This window comes from Triturus cristatus, chromosome 1_2 (assembly GCF_964204655.1).
Source record: "Triturus cristatus chromosome 1_2, aTriCri1.1, whole genome shotgun sequence".
NCBI classification, from domain to species: Eukaryota; Metazoa; Chordata; class Amphibia; order Caudata; family Salamandridae; genus Triturus; species Triturus cristatus.
The window spans coordinates 320,653,123-320,678,272 of NC_140580.1; the positions used below are offsets into that span (position 1 = coordinate 320,653,123).

At 46.2% G+C, this 25,150-nt stretch overlaps 1 protein-coding gene across 2 annotated transcripts in view; it reads right to left on the reverse strand.

Moving 5' to 3' along the window:
* The window catches only part of SEC31B (SEC31 homolog B, COPII component), a 1,155,786-nt gene that overhangs the window by 826,362 nt on the left and 304,274 nt on the right, over positions 1–25,150 (reverse strand). For both annotated transcript variants that reach the window (XM_085603885.1, XM_085603887.1), the window contains exon 8: positions 25,010–25,109. In XM_085603885.1, the coding sequence (XP_085460011.1) occupies positions 25,010–25,109 (100 nt within the window). The remainder of the gene's footprint in view (positions 1–25,009; positions 25,110–25,150) is intronic.

Here is a 25,150-nt window from a genome sequence, read left to right on the forward strand (position 1 = left end):
ATTCGACCAGAAGGTAAACTGGTAATCGGAGTGCTTTACATAATTGAGAGCGAAACTGTTACCCGAGTTACATACTGATAAGACATTAAGTACGCGCAAATGCATTGCGGCCGTACACACAGAAGTATACTTAGCCCTGATTTTGAAAACCTTCTCACTGCAAAATGCCAAGGAGGTGCCTCATGACTGGTGCAGGGATGCATCGGGGGCCGGTTGACGAGGCCCGGCATAAATTTCGATCTTGGCGTGTGATCCTGGGCGCCATACGGATGATAGCACGATTCCGTTAAGGGGGAGCGATTTCGGAGGAGATTATTAAAGGTTAATTTGGACTTTGGGGGCTCTTTGGCATCTGCGGAGGTTGTCGATAATTGCAAAGAAGGGGTTGCATGCGCTAAATGTTGGCGTTGTTTGACGGAGGCCCGATTTCCGAGGGTGGACTTGTGGATCGAGGCCCGGTTGTTCTGTGCGGGGTGCCAATTGGGTCCCAATTTCGCTTTTGATGCAGACATCATGGTCGGATAGCATTGGTTGCGCCCAGGTTTGTATGCTGCAGAGATGTGGGGGGAAGCGGCGGCACTGGTCCGGGTGCGGGCAGGCGGCCTCCAGCTGTGCCAAGGGGTGGTCTTCGCAGTCCTGGGGAGTGCTGTTGCAGGGAGGCAGGCAGTTGAGGAGGATAAGGGAGGGGGCACCGGCCCTGGTCGGGGTGGGGGGGGGGGGGGGGGAGCGCTTGGGGGCGCCATTGCTACGGTTAGGTCCAACCCAGGCTTGTGAAAACACGTTAAAATTTAGAATAAGGAACACAACTTGCTTTTAATTATGAATACAGGAATTGCTGGTTTTATTTATTTATTTAATTTTCATTATTAATTTATTGTTTAGAGTTTTTGTATAGCGTGAATTCGACCCGAAGGTAAACTGGTAATCGGAGTGCTTTACATAATTGAGAGAGAAACCGTTACCCGAGTTACATACTGAAGTACGCGCACATTAAGTACGCGCAAATGCATTGCGGCCGTACACACAGAAGTATACTTAGCCCTGATTTTGAAAACCCTCTCACTGCAAAATGCCAAGGAGGTGCCTAATGGCTGGTGCAGGGATGCGTCGGGGGCAGTTGACGAGGCCCGGCATAAATTTCGATCTTGGCGTGTGATTCTGGGCGCCATACAGATGATAGCACGATTCCGTTACGGGGGAGCAATTTCGGAGGAGATTTTTAAAGGTGAATTTGCACTTTGGGGGCTCTTTGGCATCTGCGGAGGTTGTCGATAATTGCAAAGAAGGGGTTGCATGCGCTAAATGATGGCGTTGTTTGACGGAGGCCCGATTTCCGCGGGTGGACTTGTGGATCGAGGCCCAGTTTGTTCTGTGCGGGGTGCCAATTGGGTCCCAATTTCGCTTTGGATGCCGACATCATGGTCGGATAGCATTGGTTGCGCCCAGGTTTGTATGCTGCGGAGATGTGGGAGGGTGGGGGAGAAGTGGCGGCACTGGTCCGGGTGCGGACAGGCGGCCTCCAGCTGTGCCCAGAGGTGGTCTTCGCAGTCCTGGGGAGTGCTGTTGCAGGGAGGCAGGCAGATGGGGAGGATGAGGGAGGGGGCACCGGCCCTGGTCGGGGTGTGGGGGGGAAGCGCTTGGGGGCGCCATTTCTACGGTTAGGTCCAACCCAGGCTTGTGAAAACACGTTCAAATTTAGAATAAGGAACACAAATTGCTTTTACTTGTGAATACAGGAATTGCTGGTTTTATTTATTTATTTAATTTTTAATATCAATTTATTGTTTAGAGTTTTTGTATAGCGCGAATTCGACCCGAAGGTAAACTGGTAATCGGAGTGCTTTACATAATTGAGAGAGAAACCGTTACCCGAGTTACATACTGATAAGACATTAAGTACGCGCAAATGCATTGCGGCCGTACACACAGAAGTATACTTAGCCCTGATTTTGAAAACCCTCTCACTGCAAAATGCCAAGGAGGTGCCTCATGGCTGGTGCAGGGATGCGTCGGGGGCCGGTTGACGGTGCCCGGCATAAATTTCGATCTCGGCATGTGATCATGGGCGCATTGTTGAGCACCCGCAGTATCGAGGGAGAGGAATTTTTCCGGAGTGACGCAGCGGAGGGGGAGAGGGGGCATGGGGGCGCTGCAAGGTCTGAGGCAAAGGTGCGCTGGGGGAGGCGTAAGGATGGGCAGCAAAAGGTCGGGTTACAGGGTAAGGCGGGAAAGAAGGCCTCGCAGGGGGAGGGTTGTTGGCAGCGGCAGGCCACGCATGAAAGGTTTTCTTGTCTTTATGGGGCCATGTGTTTGAAACATATGGCCCCATAAAGATAAGAAAACCTTTTACCACAGACGTAAAGGAACCGAGCCAGTCCAACTGGGACGGCTCTAAAAGAGAAAAGTGTACGTCACTAGACGCTCTTTTCCAATGGCTGGCCACCGCTTAGCATAAACGGTGACGCCAGCCAATGGAAAAGAGGGGTGGGGCTTAAAGACCACTACAGAAATCTCCTCTAAATCATTAAATCTCGCCAGCGAGACTGCGCATGTCTGCGCAGTCTTACGCCAGGCGAGACCTAAAAACAGAGAAGCAGAAGGGAGAGGTGTGCACCGTAACAACTGACACTTCCCTCCTGAGTGCCTCCAGGATAATGCGTGTGAATGTCAACACTTCTGCTCTTTAGGTGGAGTGATGAGCCTTGGAGCCCTTAGGTTGACCTTTGATCACTAGAGCAACCTGATACATTTTAAGCACCCTGCTGGTATGAGATGGGGTGCATTATTCTTTGAAAGTACTTATATCGAAGTGAAACACACAGAAGAAGCAGGATAAATAAGGGCGCTGTGTTAACAATTGGCAGTCAATGCACACTACTAGTCAAGAATCGACTAGGATTCGATTTTTACAATTTAAAAGCACTACAATCTCAAAGTCTCTGGAGGTGAGTTTCCTGCATGTTTCTTCTGGGGGTTACTCCAGTGTAGTTCTCCCCTGCTGTTGGTATTTTGTATTCTTTATCAGGAAAAAAGAAGATCCTGCAAAGGTTTCTCAACTGGGCCATAGGGAACGGAATGTTTACTGATGCAACAATAGCACCAAACAAGAAGAGAAGACATGACCTTGTTCCCATCATCACTCTTCTCCTTCCTTGGAATATTCTTCTCTCAAGTGGTTTCAGACACAGAGGAAGAAGAGTATGATTAATTGTATTCCAACCACTAAGGCAAATATATCTGCGAAGGAAACCTTGGCAGATATCTCAGCCCTGGGATTGTTAAAGCTGAAATGTGCATGTCAGATTAGCCAGCTGTAGGCAGCCGGCCAATCTGACATGCGCACTGGCAGGGGCTGCAGTAAAAGTGTAATTGCACAAATCAGCCCCGCCCCCCTGCCGCTTTAACAGCGCGGGCCTGTGACCAAAACAAAATGGTATTTGTTAGAAATGGGGTTTCTGGTTGACTAGTGTATGCACCTAAGCCAGGCAGAACCCACCACTCTAGTCAGGGTAAGGGAGTTACACACCCAAGATAACCCCTGTTCACCCCCTCGGTAGCTTGGCAGCAGTCAGGCTTATACCAAAGGCAATGTGTAAAGCGTTTGCGCAACACACACACACCAGTGACACAATAAATACACTCCAAATAAGACTCCACACTGAATTATATAGAAATATTTCATATATTGTATATTACACATAGTCCATAAATCATAGTTCACTTTGCCAACTAGGCAACTGTCTCAACAACACAATTAGTGCAATAAAGTAAAGACTTCTGTGTTGCACATGTCATAGAAACACCATCCTTGCGCACACAATGTGAATCCTGAAATAATGCTTGTTATCCTAACAATGCAAGTCAAAAACGACATACATTAGAACACATCAGGGCCCAAAATGCAGATTAGGTCAAACATATATCATGGCTGCTGGGAATACTATGCCAGTCATGGAAATGCGAGGAAACACAACATACATCACAACATCAGGGCATAAATATGAAGCAGATGGGTAATGCACGTAAACACATGAATCACCATATCCCCACGCGTCCTCCATGGCGTAGAAATCACAAAGCCATGCCATAAACACACAAAGAGCAGCACCTGAGCTCCTAATATATGGTATCCAAAGCCCCTGTTCTCTACACGTACGCTATTGGCCCACCTACAACAGGGAATACAATAAATACTGCTCTCGATCAGGACTTCAATTGGAGACTCACCCATCATGGAGAGTCATGAATACTGCCCCAGGTATGTCTCCAAACTTTTGGGATGGGGAGACACACCCATTGCCTACTTCAACGGACGGGGGAGACCACGCTGGCTCTGCTTCATTAACCAGTCCTAGGCAGCTAGTGACACAGCGGGCTCTCCCATTACAGCCCTGGAAAACAAACCCTCCTGGTCTGGGGCGCCATCTGGACAACCAGGAATGTCAGCCTTGGTCCCTCTGGACCGGGGCGACAACTATGGTGCTTGCGTCTCCCCAGGAAGCTCAGCGTTGTGGCACGGGGCCTCACCGGGGAGAACACCACCATCGAAGTAGAGGCTTCCGCTCTCTCACCCCAGGGCACTCCTCAGGGTCAAGATCAACCACAATATGGAGGGAAGCCTCAGTAATTAACTACTGCCCAATCGAGGTCTCATCCTTTGGCGCAGAGTTACCCCAGCCGGAGAGTGGTGCACAGAAACATGAACCAGCTATCGGCAAGAGGAAGTGCACTTCTGCACGTGCTGATCCAGGTAACTTCTCCTTTAAGGGGAATATGCTCCACATGCACCTCCCTAAAAGACGCTCTTAAATACAGCGGCACCAAACGCAGGACAGCTTCCACGGGAAAAAGCGGGCACTAAATTCACGGTGTACTGAGCCCAGCCGACAAGCGGGCAGCGCCAACTTACGTTAAAACACCAAACTCTTGGTCATTGCAGAGTGGACACCACAGGAAGCACGCAGCACACACCTTGGACACAAATTCCCCTGAGAGGTGAAAGCGTTTGGCGCGCACCAGTTCAATTGAATCCTTAAAGCTTCCAAGAAGATCAGGAAGGGGGCAAGCCGCCCAGTCCCTGGCCACCCAGGACAACACAGCAAAGCAAGTAGTCCAAATGGAGGTCCTTCCTGGCAGCATAACACTTCCTCTGGCAATGTGCAGTCTGCAGATCCAGCAGCATCTGGTTTCAAGTCTACGCAGTGTCCAAAATCATGGGGTCAGAGAACCTCTACTTATACTCACAAAGTCTTTGTTCTGGAGGTAAGTTCAAACAACTTAAGAAGTGCACAAGACCCCCATTCAATCCCCAGCCCTGGCTCCAGAAACACTGGGAGGGGGGGGGGGGGCACTGTGAAAGGCAGGCTCAGCCCTATTCAGGTGAAGGTGCAACTTCTCCCACCAATCTAGCCCAGGAAGACTCATCAGGATATGCGGGGCACACCTCAGCTCCCTTTGTGACTGTATAAAGTGAATGCACAAAGCAGGCCCCTGTCAGTCTAAACCAGATGTTGACTGGAGCCAGACAGCAAAGCACAAAGATTCATAAGCACACAGAAATACTCATTTCTAAAATATAATAATAAATCCACTTTCACCATAAGCAGGATTTATCACCACTCTTCCAAACATACGAAACATGGCAACGCTACCCCCTTTCATATCAGAAATTACAACTGAAACACATTTCAGGTAATTCCCAATGCAAACCTATGAGAGGAGCAAACTCAAAGCAGTGAGAAACCAAATAGGATTTTGTAACTACCAGGAAAAGCCACACAACAAGGGCACATGTCCTACCATTCACTTACACTGCACCCTGCCCGTAGGTCTACCTAGGGCCTACCATGGGGGTTGCCTATATGCAGTTAAAGGGGAATTCCAGAGTTGGCAAGCACTTTAAATGCCAAGTCACTGTGGCAGTAAACTGTGCACACAGGCCCTGCAGTGGTAAGGGCCTGAACAAGGTTTGAAAGGCTACTTCTGTGGGTGGCGCAAGCAGCGCTGCAGACCCACTAGTATCATTTCATTTCATTTCATTTCATAAGGCTTTATTCGAACATAGAACAAGTTCATAAAAGCACAACATTAGAAGACAACATTATTAAAATATACAGGGTCAGAAAAATTCGTCAGCATAAAATAGTTAAAAAAGCATACTTTTCCTGGCATTGATGGATTTAAGAAGAAAAGTAGCCGTATAAAAACACACATCCGGATGATGCAAATTAAAAAGTAAACACATACAATCAGGTAGTGATCTGACCCCGAATTTTACAAACAAGGGTTTCAGATAGGCTGTCCGGAGATGTTTATACAACTGACAAAGCAGAAGAAAGTGCACAGTGCTTTGGGGAGTAGAGTTATCACATGGACATGGACCGACTGGATGTACGTTCAAAGAGGGGAAGGCAACAAGGTTGTGGACAACTCCCATTCTAAATCTGGTCAACACAAACCGATGTGCCTTCCAGGTTACTTGTGACAAATAAGGTTGAAAACCCACAACTTCATTTAAATCGTGGTAGAAAACGTAAGATAAAAGATTGGAGCTATTCTGTTGTCTCTTAATGGAGGCCTGGTATAGGAGACACTGCTTAAGGTCAGATTTGGACAACACATCTACCCCATGGTGGTCCACAATAATATTGATGTTGAAGATCTCCCGAAAGTTATCAATAACATACTTCAACCATGGGATCCTTGTAAAATAGTCCAGAGTAAGACAATCAGAAATTATAGTTCTACACAAAGAGGTCTCTTCTTTAGTCCAAATGGAGCGCCATAGGATCAAGGGTCTAAGGAGAATCAAATCGGAAAGGTGGTGAATACCCAATTCATTATGCACTAAGGCATTAGAAACAGAGCTTGGCAGGCACAAAAGTTTCTTCAGAAATTCGTTCTCCTCGACCTGAAGAGATCCTGCCGGGGCATAGCCCCATATACCGGCTCCGTACAAGGCGATTGAAACACACCGTGATTGAAAAATTTTCAGCATGTCATTTACCCGCCTATCTCCCAATTTAGTTGCCATAGTAAAAATTCCACAAGCGCTCCTGGCCACTTTAGACCGTACATTCTTATGTTCTTTTTGCCCAAGTGTTTTTATTTGAAAAAGTAACCCCCAAATACGAAAAGTTGTCAACAGCCTGAACCTTTTGACCCTCTATAAAAAAGGGGGGCTGTTTCTTTCCGAGCCTATTGCCATATTCCATAACATAAGTTTTAGATTTGTTTAAAACTAACTTTCTGCTTTTAATAAATTGCATAAAACCATCCAGCAACTGTTGGAGACCATATGGTGTACGTGATATTAAAACCGCGTCAGCCGCATAAAGTAACACAGGGACATATTCATTATTAATTTTAGGAGCATCCACTGCCAAAGATTTAAGAAAGGAATCAATCTCATTAATGAAAAGTGTAAAAAGCAACGGGGCTAGCACACATCCCTGGCGTATTCCACGCCCAATCTTAAACATGGGTGTACATTCCCCTTGCGGTCCATAACGGACACAGGCTCTCAGTTTGGTATATAGGCGAGCTAGAAAGAAGACGATACCCTCCGGGGCCCCCATTTCTAACAACTTTGCCCAGAGAATGCCGTGATCCACCAGATCAAAGGCACTACTTAGATCCGCAAAGCAGAGGTAAATAGTGCCGGTTTTAGCCAAAGTGTATTTACCGACGAGCAGTTCTAGATTTAGACACTGCTCAATCGTACCGCGACCCTTCCTAAAACCAAACTGGCACTCAGCTAAAATACCATTTTCCTCTGCCCATTCCTCCAATCTCACTAGGAGCACTCGGCTCCTAACTTTTACAGAAGAATCCAGCAGGGAAATTGGTCGATAATTCTTGGCTTCCCCACAATTGCCTTTCTTAAAAATTGGGATTAGGATGGATTCTTCCCAAGTCGGGGGCATCTCGTTACTAACGGCTGCATTAAAGATATTGGTAAGCAGGGGCCCCCATATTTCTGGGACCAATTTATACACATCAATTGGGACCCCATCTGGGCCTTGTGCTTTCCCCCCTTTACTGTCCCGTATACTATCTAAAACCTCTTGTACCGTAAAATTTAATGGAATATGCGGCCATCTATTCCCTGTAACATTAGATGCACCATCTGACTGAAAAATTTTAGAAAAATGCGAGACCCACTCTACCTGCATAACGTTGGAAGTTAATTCCGGGATTTTGTCATCTTTAAGAAATGGGGAGTTGACAGTATTCCAGAACAGGGAACAGTTGTTCAATTCAGCTGCCTTGGTCAGATTGTCCCATGCCTCCTGCCGGAGTTCCATTTTCCTACGTGTAAGGGTTTCTTTGTATCTGGCTCTTAAATCTACGACCAGACCCTTATCTCTAGGTTTAACTAATAGAGCAGATTTCAGCTCCCTCAAGGCCAAAGGGCAAGTTGAGTTGAACCAACCACGCGGTCGATCCTTCTTATATTTACATGTACTTGTAAGTTTTAAATTGATGGCCGCATTAATGCTAATAAAATGCTCAATAGAGCAAAAGGTACCTAAATTATCTTCTAGGATCGCGATAATATCTACCAGGCAACTGGATATAATAAAATCAGACGTAATGTCTGCCTTATCCCCCTTCCATCTGAGTCTTGTGCCATTGGGGCGCTCGGCCTCAATACTATTAACAGTGCGGCCCGAGATACGAGCACCATCATTATCCCATAACATAGCCTTTACTACCAGGCAGTTATGGTCACTGAGTTGAATATCTATTACTTTTGGTGCCGTAATCCAGGCCTCAAGACCCGGGGAAATACAGATAAAATCTATTACTGAATTCGTTCCCCGGCCTATAAAGGTAGGACAAATATCCCCCTTTGCATTTTTCTCGTTGGCCATGATATACATGTTATATGAGGCAAGGAAGTTATTTAGGGCGTCTCCATAATAATTATGTTGAAAATGAAGAATCCCGTCCTCATGGCCGTCCACCAATCCGCAGACGTTGACTTCTGAGAAAGAACAGGTAGTAATATTGAAATCCCCTGCAAAAAACACGTCAAAAACTTCATTAGAGTCCTTGAAAAGGTCTTCCAGTGCCTTTGAAAGATCTTTAACCGGCTGATCCCTAGAATCGGTAAAAAGATTATTATAAAAGTTAATTAAAAGAATGTTCCTACCTCCACTTATATGCAGCCATAAAATCTGGGAGTGGGCCCCGACTTGAACATATTTAGTGACCGACAAAGGGGCTTTAACTGAGATCAAGACAAGTAGGCCCCCCTTAGCTCTTCCCGATACCGAACCAGTAGCGGGTAGCTGGTATGAATTAAAACCACTATAGCCTTTGAAATCAGTGCACCAAGTTTCCTGTAAACAAATTATATCAAAAAGATCTAGAAATTCCGACCACCCCAGACTATCTGCTTTTGATCTAATTCCAGCAATATTCCAACTTGCAATATAACAACCAGAAGATGCATGGATACCTGTCCCCAAATTAGTACAGTTATTACCCTGTTGGGAGGTGACAGTGCTGAGGGTCTCCTTATCTAACACAGGGTAACCTGCTAGATCTCCCTCCTTACCCAGGGGCATGCAGACTGTTGATGACACAGGAATTTCCTCCTCCAACCCTGGCGAACATACATTTAGGCCTCTAGCCAACAGATCTTGGTTCCCCGGAGGTTCCGGCACCCACCTCTGTTCAAGATTCCGTGCAGACAACGGGGACGCCCGCCTTGTCCATTAATATGGAATCTTCTGTTAACCCCAACACGGCACCCACCCCCTGTCAGTCATTTTGGTTCAACCCGCTCAGGCATTGAAAACGGTTAGCAGTATCAACCTGAAGGCTGTTTACCAAGCTAATCACCTCTTCTCTCCTCAGTCTCCCTCCCCCCTGGTGCACTGAAAAGTGCTCTATATGTTGACTATAGAAAAAGCCAAGAGGACGGAGTGAGATGCCCTGGTCAGTGCTGGGGCGGGACGTGGCACGAATCAAAGCTGTCGTGGCAAGGGGAGGGGTACTAAAATTAATAATAACACAATCACCAGGAATGTTTTTAGGGGACATTCCAATCCAATTGGTTCTGGTAGTAGCCAGAATCCGATCTGCCATAGCCACAGGGAAGCCACATTCACGGTTAAGCCATGCCACAGTTTTGTTTTTGAGGGAATCGTGTGATTCCATAGAGTGGTAGGGCCCGTCCTCTCTGATGGGTGGCACGTTGGTCAAAACTGCCACATAAGGTGCGCAGTCAGGCGGCAGATTTGGTTGGGAGAGGCCACAGTTATTAAACTTCCCCCTTCCAGAAGTCCTAGTCGTGTTCCCCAGGGTATAGGTAGCTGCGTTTGGGGGGGTACCATTAAGGCAGGAGGGCTTGGCTGGAATAGCACTAGGTGTATCCCCAGGTGCGGGTCGTGTTAAGTTACCGACAAATCCCTGCCGTTCAATAGCAGGAATAGTCCTACTCGTTGGCTGTGAGGGAATAATAGAGCCCGCACATATCTGGCCAATACTTGATATGTCTTTGGGGGGTTGCACGCGTTTACCGGGCAAACCCGCAGTCCCGCTTACCGCAGCGGGCGGTTGAGGGCTATTATTGGAATTAAATCCAGATTGCACCAATTCGCCCAGTCTGTTCACTTCCCTAGATACAGCCTCAAGTTTATCTAAGAGAGGTATGATAATTTTATCTAACTTGCTGTCGATCATACCAATTAGCAACTCGAGCTGATCTGGGGCTAATATCATGTGGGTAGAATTAACATCATTATTTGAACAGGTGTGCTCAGAGGAGCCTGCGTTAGAAACAGAGACAATATTCTTTTTACTTTTGCGGCCCCCCTTTTTAGGCGGAACAGGTCTATTAAGGTGTGACCCTGATCTTAACACTCTATGCATTTTAGGGACCACAGGGGTCGAAGCAACAGTAACATTAGGAGACCTACTAATATCAGATACCTTGGAGGGATCGGTATCAAACAAGGGAACCTGAGTTGACTCAATTATGCATGCGTCCAACCTCGCTGGAGAGTCTATAGGAGCCAATACTTGGCTATCATCAGAGGAGTGGATCTCAACAGAAACTAGTTGGCTCGTAAACTCAGGCCCACAATTACTGGCCAGACCCAGGGATAGTCTACGTTCCTTGTTGATCTTGTCTACAACTTTAACTAAATAATTATCAAGTGTGGAGACAATAGGGCGAGGAGTCCCAATTGACTTAGACATGTTGCCTTGAGATAAAAATAACAAAAGAAAACAAAGACTACCGATTAAAATAGCACTTACTATGAAATGATACCAACAATATAAACATTAGACATAAAATAAAAATGAATGAATGAATATACCACGAGTAAAACCCTTAAATAGAACACTAATTAGTAAGGATTCTATGTGAGAGCAGGTCTGGAATTAACCAGAATTCCTGGGACCACAGAGTGCAGGATGCAAAGGCCAACTGCACACCACGGAAGCACAGTATGTAGCATGCAAAGGGCACAGACCTAGTCAACGTTGTACAACCAAAATTGAGTCCACAACATGCAACAGGGTGCCAAAAGTCCCGCCGGATGTAAATATCACAGTACCTTACAACAGTGTCCTTCTCACAGTCGAATAAGGGGGGTGGCCCGGCCTCCGTTGGCCCCGGACGGCCACAGACGGCCCGCCCTCTGCCCGGGCTCAGCCCGGCGCCGCCCGCGCGCGTAGGAAGCCTCGCGTTTATCAACGCCTCCGGGCGCGATGTCGGGCGGAAGTGCCCCGCTCGGGACCCTGGGAGCTGTAGTCCTCTGCGGCCGGCAGTGTCGGGACAGCGGCAGGGGCTACAGAGCACGAACAGCCAAGGCACAGCTGGACAAGACCCCAAGAGCCTCAAGAGCCTCTTACTTCGCCTGGGTAAGTTTTTGAAGATGCCCCCCATCATTTAATTTACATGCCATGGGTATATGGGCTACCACTGTACAAGGGACCTACACATAAATTAAATATACCAAACAGGTGTAGACCAATCATACCAAGTACACAGGAGAGAGCACATGCACTTTAGCACTGATCAGCAGTAGTAAAGTGCCCAGATTCATAAAACCAACAAAAACAGGTCAGAAAACATACAGGAGGAAGGCAATCATTTTGCATAATCCTGCATAAAAGGCCAGGTCCAACAGTATTTATTACCATTTTATTAATGTGTGTTCCAGCTGCGCTCGCAGCAGGTGGGGCAATGTTCCTCCATCATAATGGAGGAGCCACCGCTGATGCTATGCCTCCTTGGTAATACACATCAAATAGTTATTATTTGCTCCTCTGTTAAATTGCATTCCTCAGTCAAAGAAATTCTGAAATGTTTCCAAGAGGTTCCAGAAGACACTTTTGGAAAAGAAATTTCAAAGTGTTTGGGTGTCCAGACTAAATTTTTTACTTAGATTTATTTCTTGCAATCATTAATAAGTGGCTTTAATGGACTGTTTATCTTCTGAAAATAGATTTTCCTACTAACTAATTGTAGGAAAATGTCCCTCTGTGCGTGGTCACCCCACGGTTTGCTACATTTTATTGCTGTTTTCGACTCTCTACACTAGAAGTCGGTTGACCAGGCGCCCATGAGGGTGCTCTGTCCCTCAAAACATGTCAAAATTGGATATACCCCCATTGGCAAATTTAACTCATCTGTAAGTCCCTAGTATATAGTACAAAGTGTACCTAAGGCCTGTATCCCAGTGGACCACAGCACACATTGTGCCACCTTGAGAGTGACAGTAGAAAGCATGACTGCAGGCCTATTATTGCAGCATGTCTGTGCAGTTTTAAAAATGAAAATTCAACCTGTCAATGTAACCCATTTTGAGAAGGCTACACCCTTCTTTTAATTATCAATAAGGCACACCTAAGTAGGGCTTTAATACCCAATATGGGAGGGTTAAAGTTCATTAAAAAATAGGACATAAAAGTTCAATGTAAAAAAATTTCCTTACAGTGACAAGACTGCAAATGCTATTTTCACTATAGCAGGTTATTCAGCTGTGCCACAAGAAAACACTGGGATATAATATTGAAATTAAATGCATAGAAAGCAGAAAAAAAGAGTAATTCTTGGAATTTTTATGATATTTATTAGAAGCACAACTCATTGGTAAAGTCGGATTTGTACTGAATATTTCATAAAAGATACTTTAAGTCTATTTTTGTCTGTCTAAACCCTCCAGAGGCCCATTTCCATTAGCTTCCAACTGTCACACATGACCTGAATAGTTCCTTGAAGAGGTGTGAACTTGCTCCCAGAGCGGAGACAAAGGCCTTGAGTGTGAGAAGTGTTCTGTTCCTCTAACAGGATGACGCAGAGCCAGCTGACTGATTGACAGCGCCGGCACTACTTGAACATCTCTGCTCCTAGGAGCTGGTTCCTTCCGGGTAAGCAGATGTGCGTAGGTGACTATGGCGAACGCTACCATAGTATACTATCACAATAAGCGAACGCCTGTTCTTACCTCAGAGGCATTTTCCTTCACTTTGAGAGGGTTGGATATATTTTTTAGGCGACTGATGATCAAAAAAATTATATTTTTTTGCGCACCTAACAACTTAGGGCATCATTAGGATGGCGGACGGACTTTGTCCGCCCACCATCCCGAGGTAAAAAGGGACCACCCGCCATAGGTGCAGCGGTCCCGTGGGGGAGATTAGGATGCGCCTGCCACACTGGCGGGTGCATGCTGCATTTTTAACATTGCGGCGGGCGGTGCTGGAAGCACCACCCGCCGCAATGCCAAAAATGCATGTTGTGCATTTGCATGCACAACGTGGCAGGCACCGCGTGGTGCCTGCCATGTTGTGCATGCAAATGCAGGGGGGTACCATAGGTACCCTACATGTGCAACCCCCAGAATTCCTGGGGGCCTGCTACGGGCCCCCAATGGGAAGGACCGCATGCCTTCCTGTGGTGGCGTTGCCGCCACGGAAAGGCAGCTATCCGCTGCCGTCCTAATATGGTTGGCGGTGTCTAACAGACACCGCCACCATAGCAGGCCCCTTTTCCGCCCGGTCACCTGTGTGACCGGCGGAAAACCGGCAGACGGTCTTTCCGTCCGCCGGGGTCCCCCCTGCCATACTAATATGGCGGGGGGAAATGGGTGGCAGGCGGGGAAGGATGTAGGTTGCGATCCGCCCTACATCCTAATGGGCCCCTTAGTCTCTCCCCGACTAAAACACATGTGGGTTATCTATTGACACCCACTTCCTAATGTTCCCCTACCCGCACTATAGGAGGGACAGATTTTACACAATACTCTGTTCTGATGAAATGCCAAGGTTCCCTTCTGGACTAATAGGGTGTGAAACATGTTGACCCGATTCACTTCACCGACAATTCTGACCAAAGGGGATTTCCTCATTAGTGGAAAGTAGAGTTTGGCTTCTGTTTTTTACTCTATCTGGTGGACCCACGAATAAAAACTTTCTTTTATTGGACACTATCATGGTATTTTTAACACAGTTGCACCCTAGCGCAACACACTTGAACTCACCATTACGGCTTGTCTTACTTTAAAAGATCTCCGCCAAAGAGCCCTCTCATGGGGCCCATGGGATATTGCAGCGCCGACCCCACGAGGAGCAAAAACGCCCAATGATGAAGCATGACACCTTCACAGGAATAGGAGGGCAACATTTCCAAATAAGGGAACTTCCCCTCCATACTTATACATCCAACCTGAGACATCTTCTTCCCTTTTCTTCCTCGCGCCAACTTGGCCTGAGCTTTTTCAGGAACAGCTAACCCTGTGTATTTTACTTACTTTACACCTCTAACAGGATGACCACATTGGCAATCCCCAGGAACTTAGTTATCTTCAAAGAGGCACCAATCCCAATGGGAGAGGGGTTGCCCCCCAGAACTGATTTTCAGTGACCACAGAGGAGTTGTTGCTCATTTCCCTGGCCCTACCTCTAAGGTGGGCACATGCGCGCTACACAGTGGAAGAAAGGTTGTGCCATGTTAAATGTAGGTCGACCTGGTCACTCTGTGATTGTTTGTAGTAGGGTACCTACTGCAAAACTGAGTAGGCTTACCTCTGGGAATTTCTTTCCCTTTTGGTTAGGGTAGGGACCAGGAGTCACCCCCACACATAGGCTAGTGCCAGGCATATAGATGGCAGTCCTTGGTATGCTCATCAGAACACTGGCAAGAACGTCAGAACACTACCGGACCTGTGGAAGCCAGAAGAAAGACTGCACCTGCTTTTGAGACATGTGAGGACACCTGAAAGCTGCTCCTACTTTTTAACCAGGACAAAGAACAAAGAAGTGGGCTCTAAGGCTGACCTGCTGTTAAGCTACAGGTACACCGAAGGAGCAAGAAGCCCACTTTCCTGGAAGACCCCTACTGACTAGGTTCCACCAGGCCTGTCCTGGACCTTGCTGGTGTCTGCTATTGGTGCGAGTCATGATCCTCAAATACTGTTCCTGAAGTCCAAGAACCCTTAGCTGGTGTCTGAGTGTACTCCTGCTGCCTAAAACCAAAAGCTGGGATTTAGAAACTTTTTGTTCAATTTCTGCCTGGAACCAGTCGTTGGACTGGGACCAACCAGTCTGGCGAATCCGTGAAGGCTGCATTGCCCCAGTGAACCTGACATCACCAAAGCTCATGCTACGTTCTTCTCCACAGCAACAAACCAGATTCAGCGGGCCTGAAGCCACCCAATAGCCGACGATGTTGAGCCCTCTTTGGCTACAGCCTGGAACCTTACCACGATGATGAATTCAAAAATACAGAAGAGTCTAAGTCTAAAGGCAGGCATCTTCACTGGGCCCGACACCAATCAGCATCCTGCCGATATCAATGACTTCCTAGGTGCGAACTCCTGATTTTTTCCACTCAGAGCTTTTCCAGTCTTTGTCAATAGCTTGCCCCAGACCTTATCCAAGGTCAAACTATAGTCAACGAGCCCATCTTCAGATCCAACCTGCAGCTGAAGACTCTACCATCTTGAAAATGTTCTAAGTGTGATGGTAATTGTCCGACAGACAGATTAGATGTGTATCCGACCCACACTCCATCATGGTCGGCTTTAAACCTTTCTCGTGTCCCGGTCTAGCGCGAACAATTGCCGCAGCTGTGCTTTGAGGTGCTATTTTTTAAATCTTTAAACATTGACATCTTTGTTCCCTTTACATGATTTTTAGCATTTGGAGAGAATGTTGACAGTTAACTTATTCTATATTTTTATAAATTAGAGTGGGGTTTTTAGATGCTTCTGTATTCCTAAAAGCTTCACACATTTTTCTAAAGTTAAGCCTGTCTGCTTGGTGCCATTGCAACCAGGGTTGGAGCTTAGGTTTATATTACTGCAACCGTTACTGAACCCAACAAGAAGTGGCATTATTATTTGTCATGGACTACCATTCCCCCAACTAATAATCCACTTTTTTTCACAAATGGTAAAAGTGTATTTGCAAAATGAAACGTTTTTATTTACTGGAGATTCAATTTTAAAAGCTGTTGTGCATTTTGGGTTTTCAGTTTTTGTGCAATCAATTGATGACCGTGTATAGAACTAGGTCATAAGATAGCTGCAAAATAAATTGACTGAGTTTTGAAATAATAGGGAAACATTTATAGGAAGTTTGTCATTGGGTTTTATTCTGAAGTGTTAAACTATAGTAGAAATCTGTGACCTTTCTTTGAAGAAATGAAAGTATGATCACTTCTTCCTGACACTGCAACCCTAAGTATGGCAAATATATCAGATATAAACCCATTGACACAGGCACTGCCTCTAGGGTCAGCGTACAGCACTCCAATCAGGCTTATAATATCCCAGGCCCATCCTTTAAAGTACCACCTTCATGCATCATTGTAAGATCGTAGAAGTCAAAGGGCTTTTTGGTATTCAAAAGACAAAGTTACTTACCTTCCGAAATGCCTTTTCTGGTAGAGACTATGTAGCCACAGGATCCTTACCGTAGAATACTCAGTAGGCATCAGCCTAGATCCAGAAACTTTCAAGCAGTACCTCTGCGCGCCGGTAGGTGGTGTCAACCGGCTCCACGTCGGTATGCCTTACCTGTAGCGACCGAAAGTTCCTTGTGGTTCCTCATTGCAGGTAAGTCTTTTGGTCTCTCCCACAACAGAAAGAAGATTATGAGAATCTTCCATCCGGGGTAGATTCCTTGAGATGTTCCTATAGCACCCACACTCCGATGATGCTCTAGGTCAGTACTCATTTCTAGGAAGTTCCAATGACCCTCTCTGGCATACAGGGTCACAGAGACCCTACTGTATACTGGCACCCACCCACTTGGTTCAGCAGGTGTCTGCACAGCAGCACACCCTGACATACAGGGCTTCCGATCCTTAACTGCTCATGGGCACCAGCCCGATCAGCACAGGATACACCAAGGCTCACTTCATGGCAGCCCTCCCCTGGCATGTGGGGGGGTCGCCAACTTTGTCCTGCACACGGGCAATGACATGATTGGTGCAGCAGCCATTTTCTCACACCTTGCAACAAGAGACCACTCGACAGGATTGCCCACTAGATCTTGCGCCTTCCAATACTCTTCTCTTCCTCACCGAGCACACTGGTCTTGGCAAGCAGGTGATGGTAAGCCAGGCTGCAGGGCAGGTGGTCTAGGATTCCCTGGGCAATGTCTCTCACCCAGCAGGGAGACTAAAAGGCCTTGGGCCCCAAGTCCTGGTCACAGGCACAAGTCTTGCAGAGCTTCCCCTCCTCACACAACCTGGCTGGCTGCCTGGCAGATGACAATTTTGGGGGTCTCAAACTCCCTTTCTAATAGTCCATTGCCAGAAACCAAAGGTGATTTAGAGTCTTTGAAGTTTATGTTGGGGGTCTGCTTTTCTTGAACTGCCCACTCCTCAGCAGGAGCGACTCCAAAACTGACCAGGCCATGGAAGTGACTAGAGTTCACCCCTGGATGTCAGCCACAGTGATATCTGCATCAAGAGGTTAGCCAAGGGCCTTAGCCCTACTCTTTATGATTCCCTTATCAGCCCCATCTCCTCCCTGAGATGTGCCAAGCCCCTTAACTGTGACCTCTCACTGAATCAAAGAGCACCCTTTGGAGTTTACGGGGGAAGACTGGCTCTCCCCTCCTCCAGTGTGTGTCCCACCCAGCCTACAGGAATGCAGCAATACACAAAGCTGTCCAGGGAATTCCGCTCCCTCCTCCCCAAATTTTACCACGCAAGTCTGAGTCTCCCAAAATGGAACCCAGGGCCTTCCATATATTGTACTATTGACAGGCACACATACACCCAGTGCATGTATACACTGCACAGCACTGCATTCTCCCTGTACTGTACCACTCAGAGGCACACAAACACTCTGTACATACATTTAACATGAACACACAGAATAGGGAAAGTGTGAGAAGCATCACATTCAGAAGGGAAGAAAGTCCACTGACACAGGAAAACAAGCCCTACTGACTGGTGGAGCTACAACTGACCCAGAGGTTTATCTTGTGAAGGCAGACTGCAGATTAAAAACCTCGCTAGAGAGAATTCAAGACCTGCATCCGTGTACATGAAAACTTAACACCGGGAAGATTTGAATAGGAATGCGTCTGAAACATCCGATAGTGAGTCAGATAGAGGAGGACCTGACTGGGGTATCAGAAGATAGAGAGGGTACATCCTCGAACAAGGACAAAGTACCTAAGAAGCAAAAGTGCAAATAATAGCATGTAGGAAGCTGAACGCAATAGGGCACAGAACATACAAGAATATAGGTATGGAGTTCAAGAAAGAGCATCTCTACATAAGACCAGGAACAGGAAAAAGGGCAGGAAGTATAAATCTATTGAAAGAAAATCTTGCAGAATACCACAAATGGAGATTGCAAAAACTCTTCAATATACAACCGTATATGAAGAAAAAACTACTCCACAGCTTCCAATGGAAGTGAAGACACAAGAGGAAGGAAGGAAAGAAGAGAGAGAGCAAAATCAAAGAAGGACTGGTACAACTAATCCTGAATGGCTAGACGCATAAGTTCATTCTGTGTAGGCACAAAAGAAAACCACGGAGAAAAGAGTGGTCAAAAAGAGAAACCAAGTCCCTGGCGAACCACTCTAAAAGAAAAAAGCCAAGGGTCAAAGAGTCAAACAACAGTCACCCAATAGAACCAGGAATATAAGGTGAGGACCGAAGAATAAGGGGACAGGCGGGTAAAGGCCATGGGTGATAGCGGACCTCAAAGAGCAGTGTGGTAACAAGAAGGGACAAGGTAGGTCCCAAAAGTGAAAATAACACATTGGTCTGCAAACATAAGCATCCAAGAGATCGAGGGTGGCGGTACAAGAGAGCAGTCCCTTGAGATGATGGACACACAGGGTGAGTCGGAGCAACTGCCACATTCTGAAAACACACCAGTAGAAAAAAGGGAGGAAATAATGTTGTGCCATGTTCACGTATGAAGTGATATATAAATATAACTTACAATATAAAAATATAGCATTGTACATTTGAGGTTAATGTTCCTTTTTTTTTTGCTTGTTGTTAAATTATAACAAACAAGCAACACGGGTACCCAAAAAAAGGAGGTGCAAGGCCATCCTTTCCAGAATATCAACAGCAGCCCGCAGAAGAAGTACAGATACCGTAGGGAAGGGACTATACTACGCATCCCAAAACTCTGCCAGGAAAAGCGGTGTGCGTCAGGACATACTGAATAATGCAATAATAGAGCAGAAGGAAACTCAGGGGTGTGGAATTCCTATAGCTTGACGCCCAGGACATATTGTTTAGGGTCAAGGACAACAAGTATTTTGTCCTTGGGACAAGTAGACCCAACCCCCTGCAGCACAAACCCTTTGGCTGCCAGTTTACAGTACCACTTTATGGATCAGGGAAGGGTAAGGTCTGCAGTTAAGGTAATGTTTGTGTTTATATGTTAATGCTGTTAGAACTTGTATTTATGGTTCATTAATGCAATGCCTTGGGTGATCGTTCTAAGGAACTATTGTAAGTTCGTACTGCACTACTGACAGCGGTTCCAGTATACACAAGTGAACTCCCGTTTTCAAAGTTTAGCAGTATGAGGCTATGTATAATACTCCCAGAATGCTCTCGGATTAGATGAAAATATTTGTACAAGCTTGAAAGCAAGATAGATGATTCTTTACTTTCAAAATAAAATGTTCACAAAAAAGGCAGCTAGGAAAAACTAATTTTGCTAAACTACTGAAAAATGTTTTAGGTGCCATTTCTTTGGAGCATCATTTATAAAATGTGTTGATGCATCCTAGTATTTCCCAAAAATATTCCGAATGGAAAAATCTGTGTAACCAGTTTCAACAAGATTTTTGGAATGGCTTTCATGAATTCACAAGAATTTACACAAGTAGGTCAAGAAATCGTAGTCCTAAAAAAGGTTTGTGAACTGCATTTTAGCATGAGCAAATATGCATGTGTAGGTGTGCTCATGCAAAAATCTGTTGAGCGTTTGCAAGTTCACTTTCCCTCCATCCACTTCTTTCCCAACCCTGGAAGAAGTTTTACACCTGCCACTGTCAGGAGTAAATTTCGAACCTTTCTCATTATGGGAGAAGATTAAAGAAAAACTGGTGAAAAACACTTAAAGTTCAAGTTAGTATGTTTGAACAGACTCAAAAGGGCATTCAAATCCCAGAACTATTGCTTACCGATACCTTCAACCCCAGTATGTAGGTCTGCGGAAAAGGAGGCGAACTAAGGGAATTGCTAGTTTTCAAACCCTACTATGGTATGAGCCATGGCATAATCAGAGATGCTATATCAGAGCTCTTATACAATGAAATTGCTACCATAATGTGTCACTGCACTACGTGGCATGAACGGGTCAAGTGGATTTTGTTATAGAGCACTTGCCCTATGGACAAGAAGATATTTTATTGAATTCCACACCCCTGAAACTCCATTGAACAAAGGAAGCTTGGACGAGCCATAACCCCGATCGGGCATAAGTGCAAGGCAAAAAGCTGCAAGCACAATCCAGTGTTACAATAGAAAATCCCCTATAAGGCAAATTAAAATACCATAAGTATTTGTATTTTGCATTTATTAAGCGCAACAATCATCCCGAGGGATATCATGGCGCTGGAAAGCAATACCCTGATATAACAGTGAACAGGTGGCCCACGGACTAAGATAGGGGCCCAAAGGGCAGGGTGTGGGTAACGTTATTTATATCCTAGGGAACAGTGATGTTTACAGCTTCTTTCTGAAAGACAAATAGTTGTCCGTCCGGCGAAGGTCTCAGGGAAGTTCGTTCCAATGGGTGGCCACTAAATCGGAGAAGGACGAGCTTCCTACTCAGTTTTTTGTTGATGCGTTTATTTTTGGCCAGAGCGAGATTGCAAGACCCCAGTTGTCTGGCGGGAGTGCAAAAATGTTGTCCTGAAACTTTCTTGGGCCAAGCTTGTGTAATTCTCTACGTGCATGGCACAAGAGTTTAAACTTGGCTCTCTGGCACACAGGCAGCCAGTGAAGTTCCTTCAGGCATTCTGGTGCCGAGCTATACTTGCTTTTACTATAGACAAGTTTGGCAGCAGAATTCTGAATCATCTGCAGTCGGGCGAACAGGTAGTCTGACATGCCCACATAGAGCGCGTTACAGAAAGAGGCGTGGGTGGTGCACTGCATAAGCTAGGTGAAAGGTATTTTCGTTCAATAAGGTCTGGGTGCGCAATCAGGGTGGTGTTATCCGTCCTAACACCATCAATGAACAGCTGAGTAGTGTCTTGCAGAGATCTGCAAGTACATCCCCTGGGTAGGCACTCCAATGGGTAATCAAACTAAGTTGATTCATGCAAAAGTGAATCCTTTTAAAATGCGTGTTTTTAAATGCTTTTATTCAGCAAATTAGTTCAATTCGATATTGTTTGGCATATCAAATGTTCATTTGTAATCCATACTAGCAGATCTATGAATCTTGATCTCCTATGCATTTCGGGCTGGGACGCCCTTGGTCACGGAGCATTCATAGATACCGGTGGCATCGCTTAGTCGAGGGGTCTTAGTCGACTAAGCGATGGACGGCACGCTTTGCCACCGGTATCTATGAATGCTCCGTGACCAAGGGCGTCCCAGCCCGAAATGCATAGGAGATCAAGATTCATAGATCTGCTAGTATGGATTACAAATGAACATTTGATATGCCAAACAATATCGAATTGAACTAATTTGCTGAATAAAAGCATTTAAAAACACGCATTTTAAAAGGATTCACTTTTGCATGAATCGACTTAGTTTGATTACTCAGCTGCACATAGAGCGCGTTCCCATAATCCAGCCTGCTGGTAACTAGTGCCTGAGTATTGGTCTTGCGACAGTTCAAAGGGATCCATAGAAAAAGTATTCAGAAGAGCTTCAGAATGGCATAACTGTTCCCACACAATGATTTGACTTGGGCCTGCATGGTGAGTCTGTTGTCTATGAGTATACCCCGATTGTTTATGACCCGTTTCGGTTCTGGGGCATCTCCGAGATTTTGTTACAGATTAGGTGAGCTCCTCCAAAGAGCAATATCTCCGATTTCTCAGCATTCAGTTTCAAGCAGTGTTCTGGCATCTAAACTTCGGTTTCCTACAAACAATTAATTACATTAATTTCTAGTGTTCTGATGGGTCGACATAGGAGAAGATGTTGAAGCCTCATTTCCTACCTATCTAAGTGTACCCCAGAACATCTATGAGGCATACAGAAGGTTTCCACGAGGAACAGAGAACAAGGTAATAGTGCATCTGAACAAAGCGAGCAACTTACCATGATAATAATTACTTGCATGTAGGAAGAAAAACCCCTATACCGTCAGGGATTGAAACAGACTATTGGCCACAAAACAAAATATTGCTCGGAGAGCTCGAACTACAATGGGTCTTTTGATAGTAAGGAAAGAAAAAATAACACCTGCTGAAGGCAGAAACACCTCACCGGGTGCCACCCGAAAGTGGAATGGTTAAAATGAAACGGAAAACAGAAGCCTGACAACGGTTCAATGGAAAGAAAGAAAAGCGTACCCCGATTAAATAAGTCTATGGGGAGCGAGGAAAACAAGTTCGCAGGGAAGGCCGACATACAGAGTAAACAGAATTAAGGGCTGCACCACCCTGACTGTCCTACAACCGCTGTAATGCAGAGTAAGCATGGACGCTGAATAGATGGGTGTCATAAAAGAGCATGTCAATCAAAGTGGCTTACACAGCCTCCGAAAACCCTGAGTTGCTCAACCAGGCAGCCCAACGTAGTGCCACTGAAGAAGCTGTAGCCTGACCTACAGAGTTAGAGGTATCCATACAACATAGAATGATTAATTTAGCTGCTTGTTGCCCCCATCCCGTAATAACGGGGCAAGATCGTTCCAGGTCTCATCCAGTAGGGAGGGCAGCAGACATGCCAATGAATCCCACAATGTATGGAAGCGTCCGAGAACGCAAGAAGTATTGAGGGATCGCAGAGCAGAACTGGTGGAGGAGAAAATATGCGTGCCACAAGTGTCTCAGTCTTCTGTATTCTCTGTCTGGAGGGACAGCAGGAAGGGAGTTGAGATTTTGGGCGGCCAAAGCCGCCTGTACCACAAAACTGTGATGAGTAGGATGCTGAAGAAGACAGGGTGGATCGCCTGAGGCATGACAGTGTGTGGATCGGGTTTAGCCCAAGCCTCCCAACAAAATGTCACGTAAGGGATCAATCGTCATTTCCGCAGAAGGAAGTGGCAAATCCAAAACGCCAGAAACTCACCTGAGCATGTCAGCCAGAAAGGCTCTCTACTCTTGAGCGAGGCCAGGAGAGGAATGGAGGTCTGAGGCTCAGTAGGACTCCAAATCACTAGCTACACCCAACTCAGTGAGCCAGCTGTCCTCCAGAGGAGGTTGGGCAGTGTCAGAAGTGGGGTGGGGAAACCCCAATTCTTCTCCCTCACCTCCCAAATTGTGTTTCTCCGAAGAAAAAAACAGGAGAGGCTCCACAGAGAGATGAGAAAAGGCGTCTGATATAGGCGGCTTCACCAGAGCCGCATCCGACGCCTAAGTGGTGACGTCTCAGTGTAGGGAAGTGAAAGTGGTGTGACATTGAGCGGTGCTGATGGCGCTGCCGTCTAAATCAGTTGATCTGACCCAGGCACCCAATGTGATAACCCCGAAGGACTGTGCATTGTCGTCAAAACAGATTTTAGATCCAAAGGCCAAACTGAGGCTGAGGGCGAACCTGCTGGCATGGACACAGTCACGGCTCCTCACACCTCCTTGGGGCCCAAGGGCACTCCAGGGGAAGGTGAAGACTCAAAGATAATAAGAAGAGAATTTTTAATATTTTTGCATCTGGGTCAGTCACTTTAGCTCCACGGAAGGTAGGGAGGCGCAGGGTAGACTTGTGCACCAACTCTTCAACCGAAGATTGGGAAGAGGCCTTATGTGGCGAAGTACAGGGTGCCGCAACTTTCGACCGCCCGCGTTGTGAATTAGCTCGGGACGTCAATGGAGAGTGACGTCCAAGAGACCGGCTCCAGGAAAAGGCCGGCGGGTGGTCCGCGGAGCATGAAGGAGACTGAGGTTGGCAGACATTTGTCGACGACAGGACTCACAAGTCTTGAACCCTAAGCATGAGAGATTGTTTAAAAGCACACTGTTCCACCCGATCTGCATTGATAGCGCGGAAAAGAAGAAAATGACACCAGCACGTTGGAAGGGGCTATATAAGGACTCTGTCAACGTCACATCGCCAGGACACCCTTGGGTATAAGTGCGCTTTATAAGCTCCTAATAATAATAAATAAATAATCCCATGGTCAACGTCACTACGGAGTCACGTGGAACCCTCTAGCAAAGCACTGCTGAAAATTATTTACGGATCCATTCTGGCACCTGGGGAGAATTTTAAGATAAGGAATCTGCAGCTAGATGTCTCTATCAGATAATCAGCATTAGGGATCCAGACATGAGTACAGTTGGGCCTTCTGGGATGGATGCATGTCCATTACCACGCACAGGACCTTACAGTCAAATAGTGGCGTCCTTACATGTAACTTACCTCACCAATGTTTGGGTTCCAACACAGGATGCGGTTGTCTTTGGCACTACTAAGAAGCAGCTCTGGGTCTGCTTGGCACCAAGAAATTGATAAAACTCCCCTTGAAAAAAGAGGAAAGGAACATTGGTTAACCCAGAACAT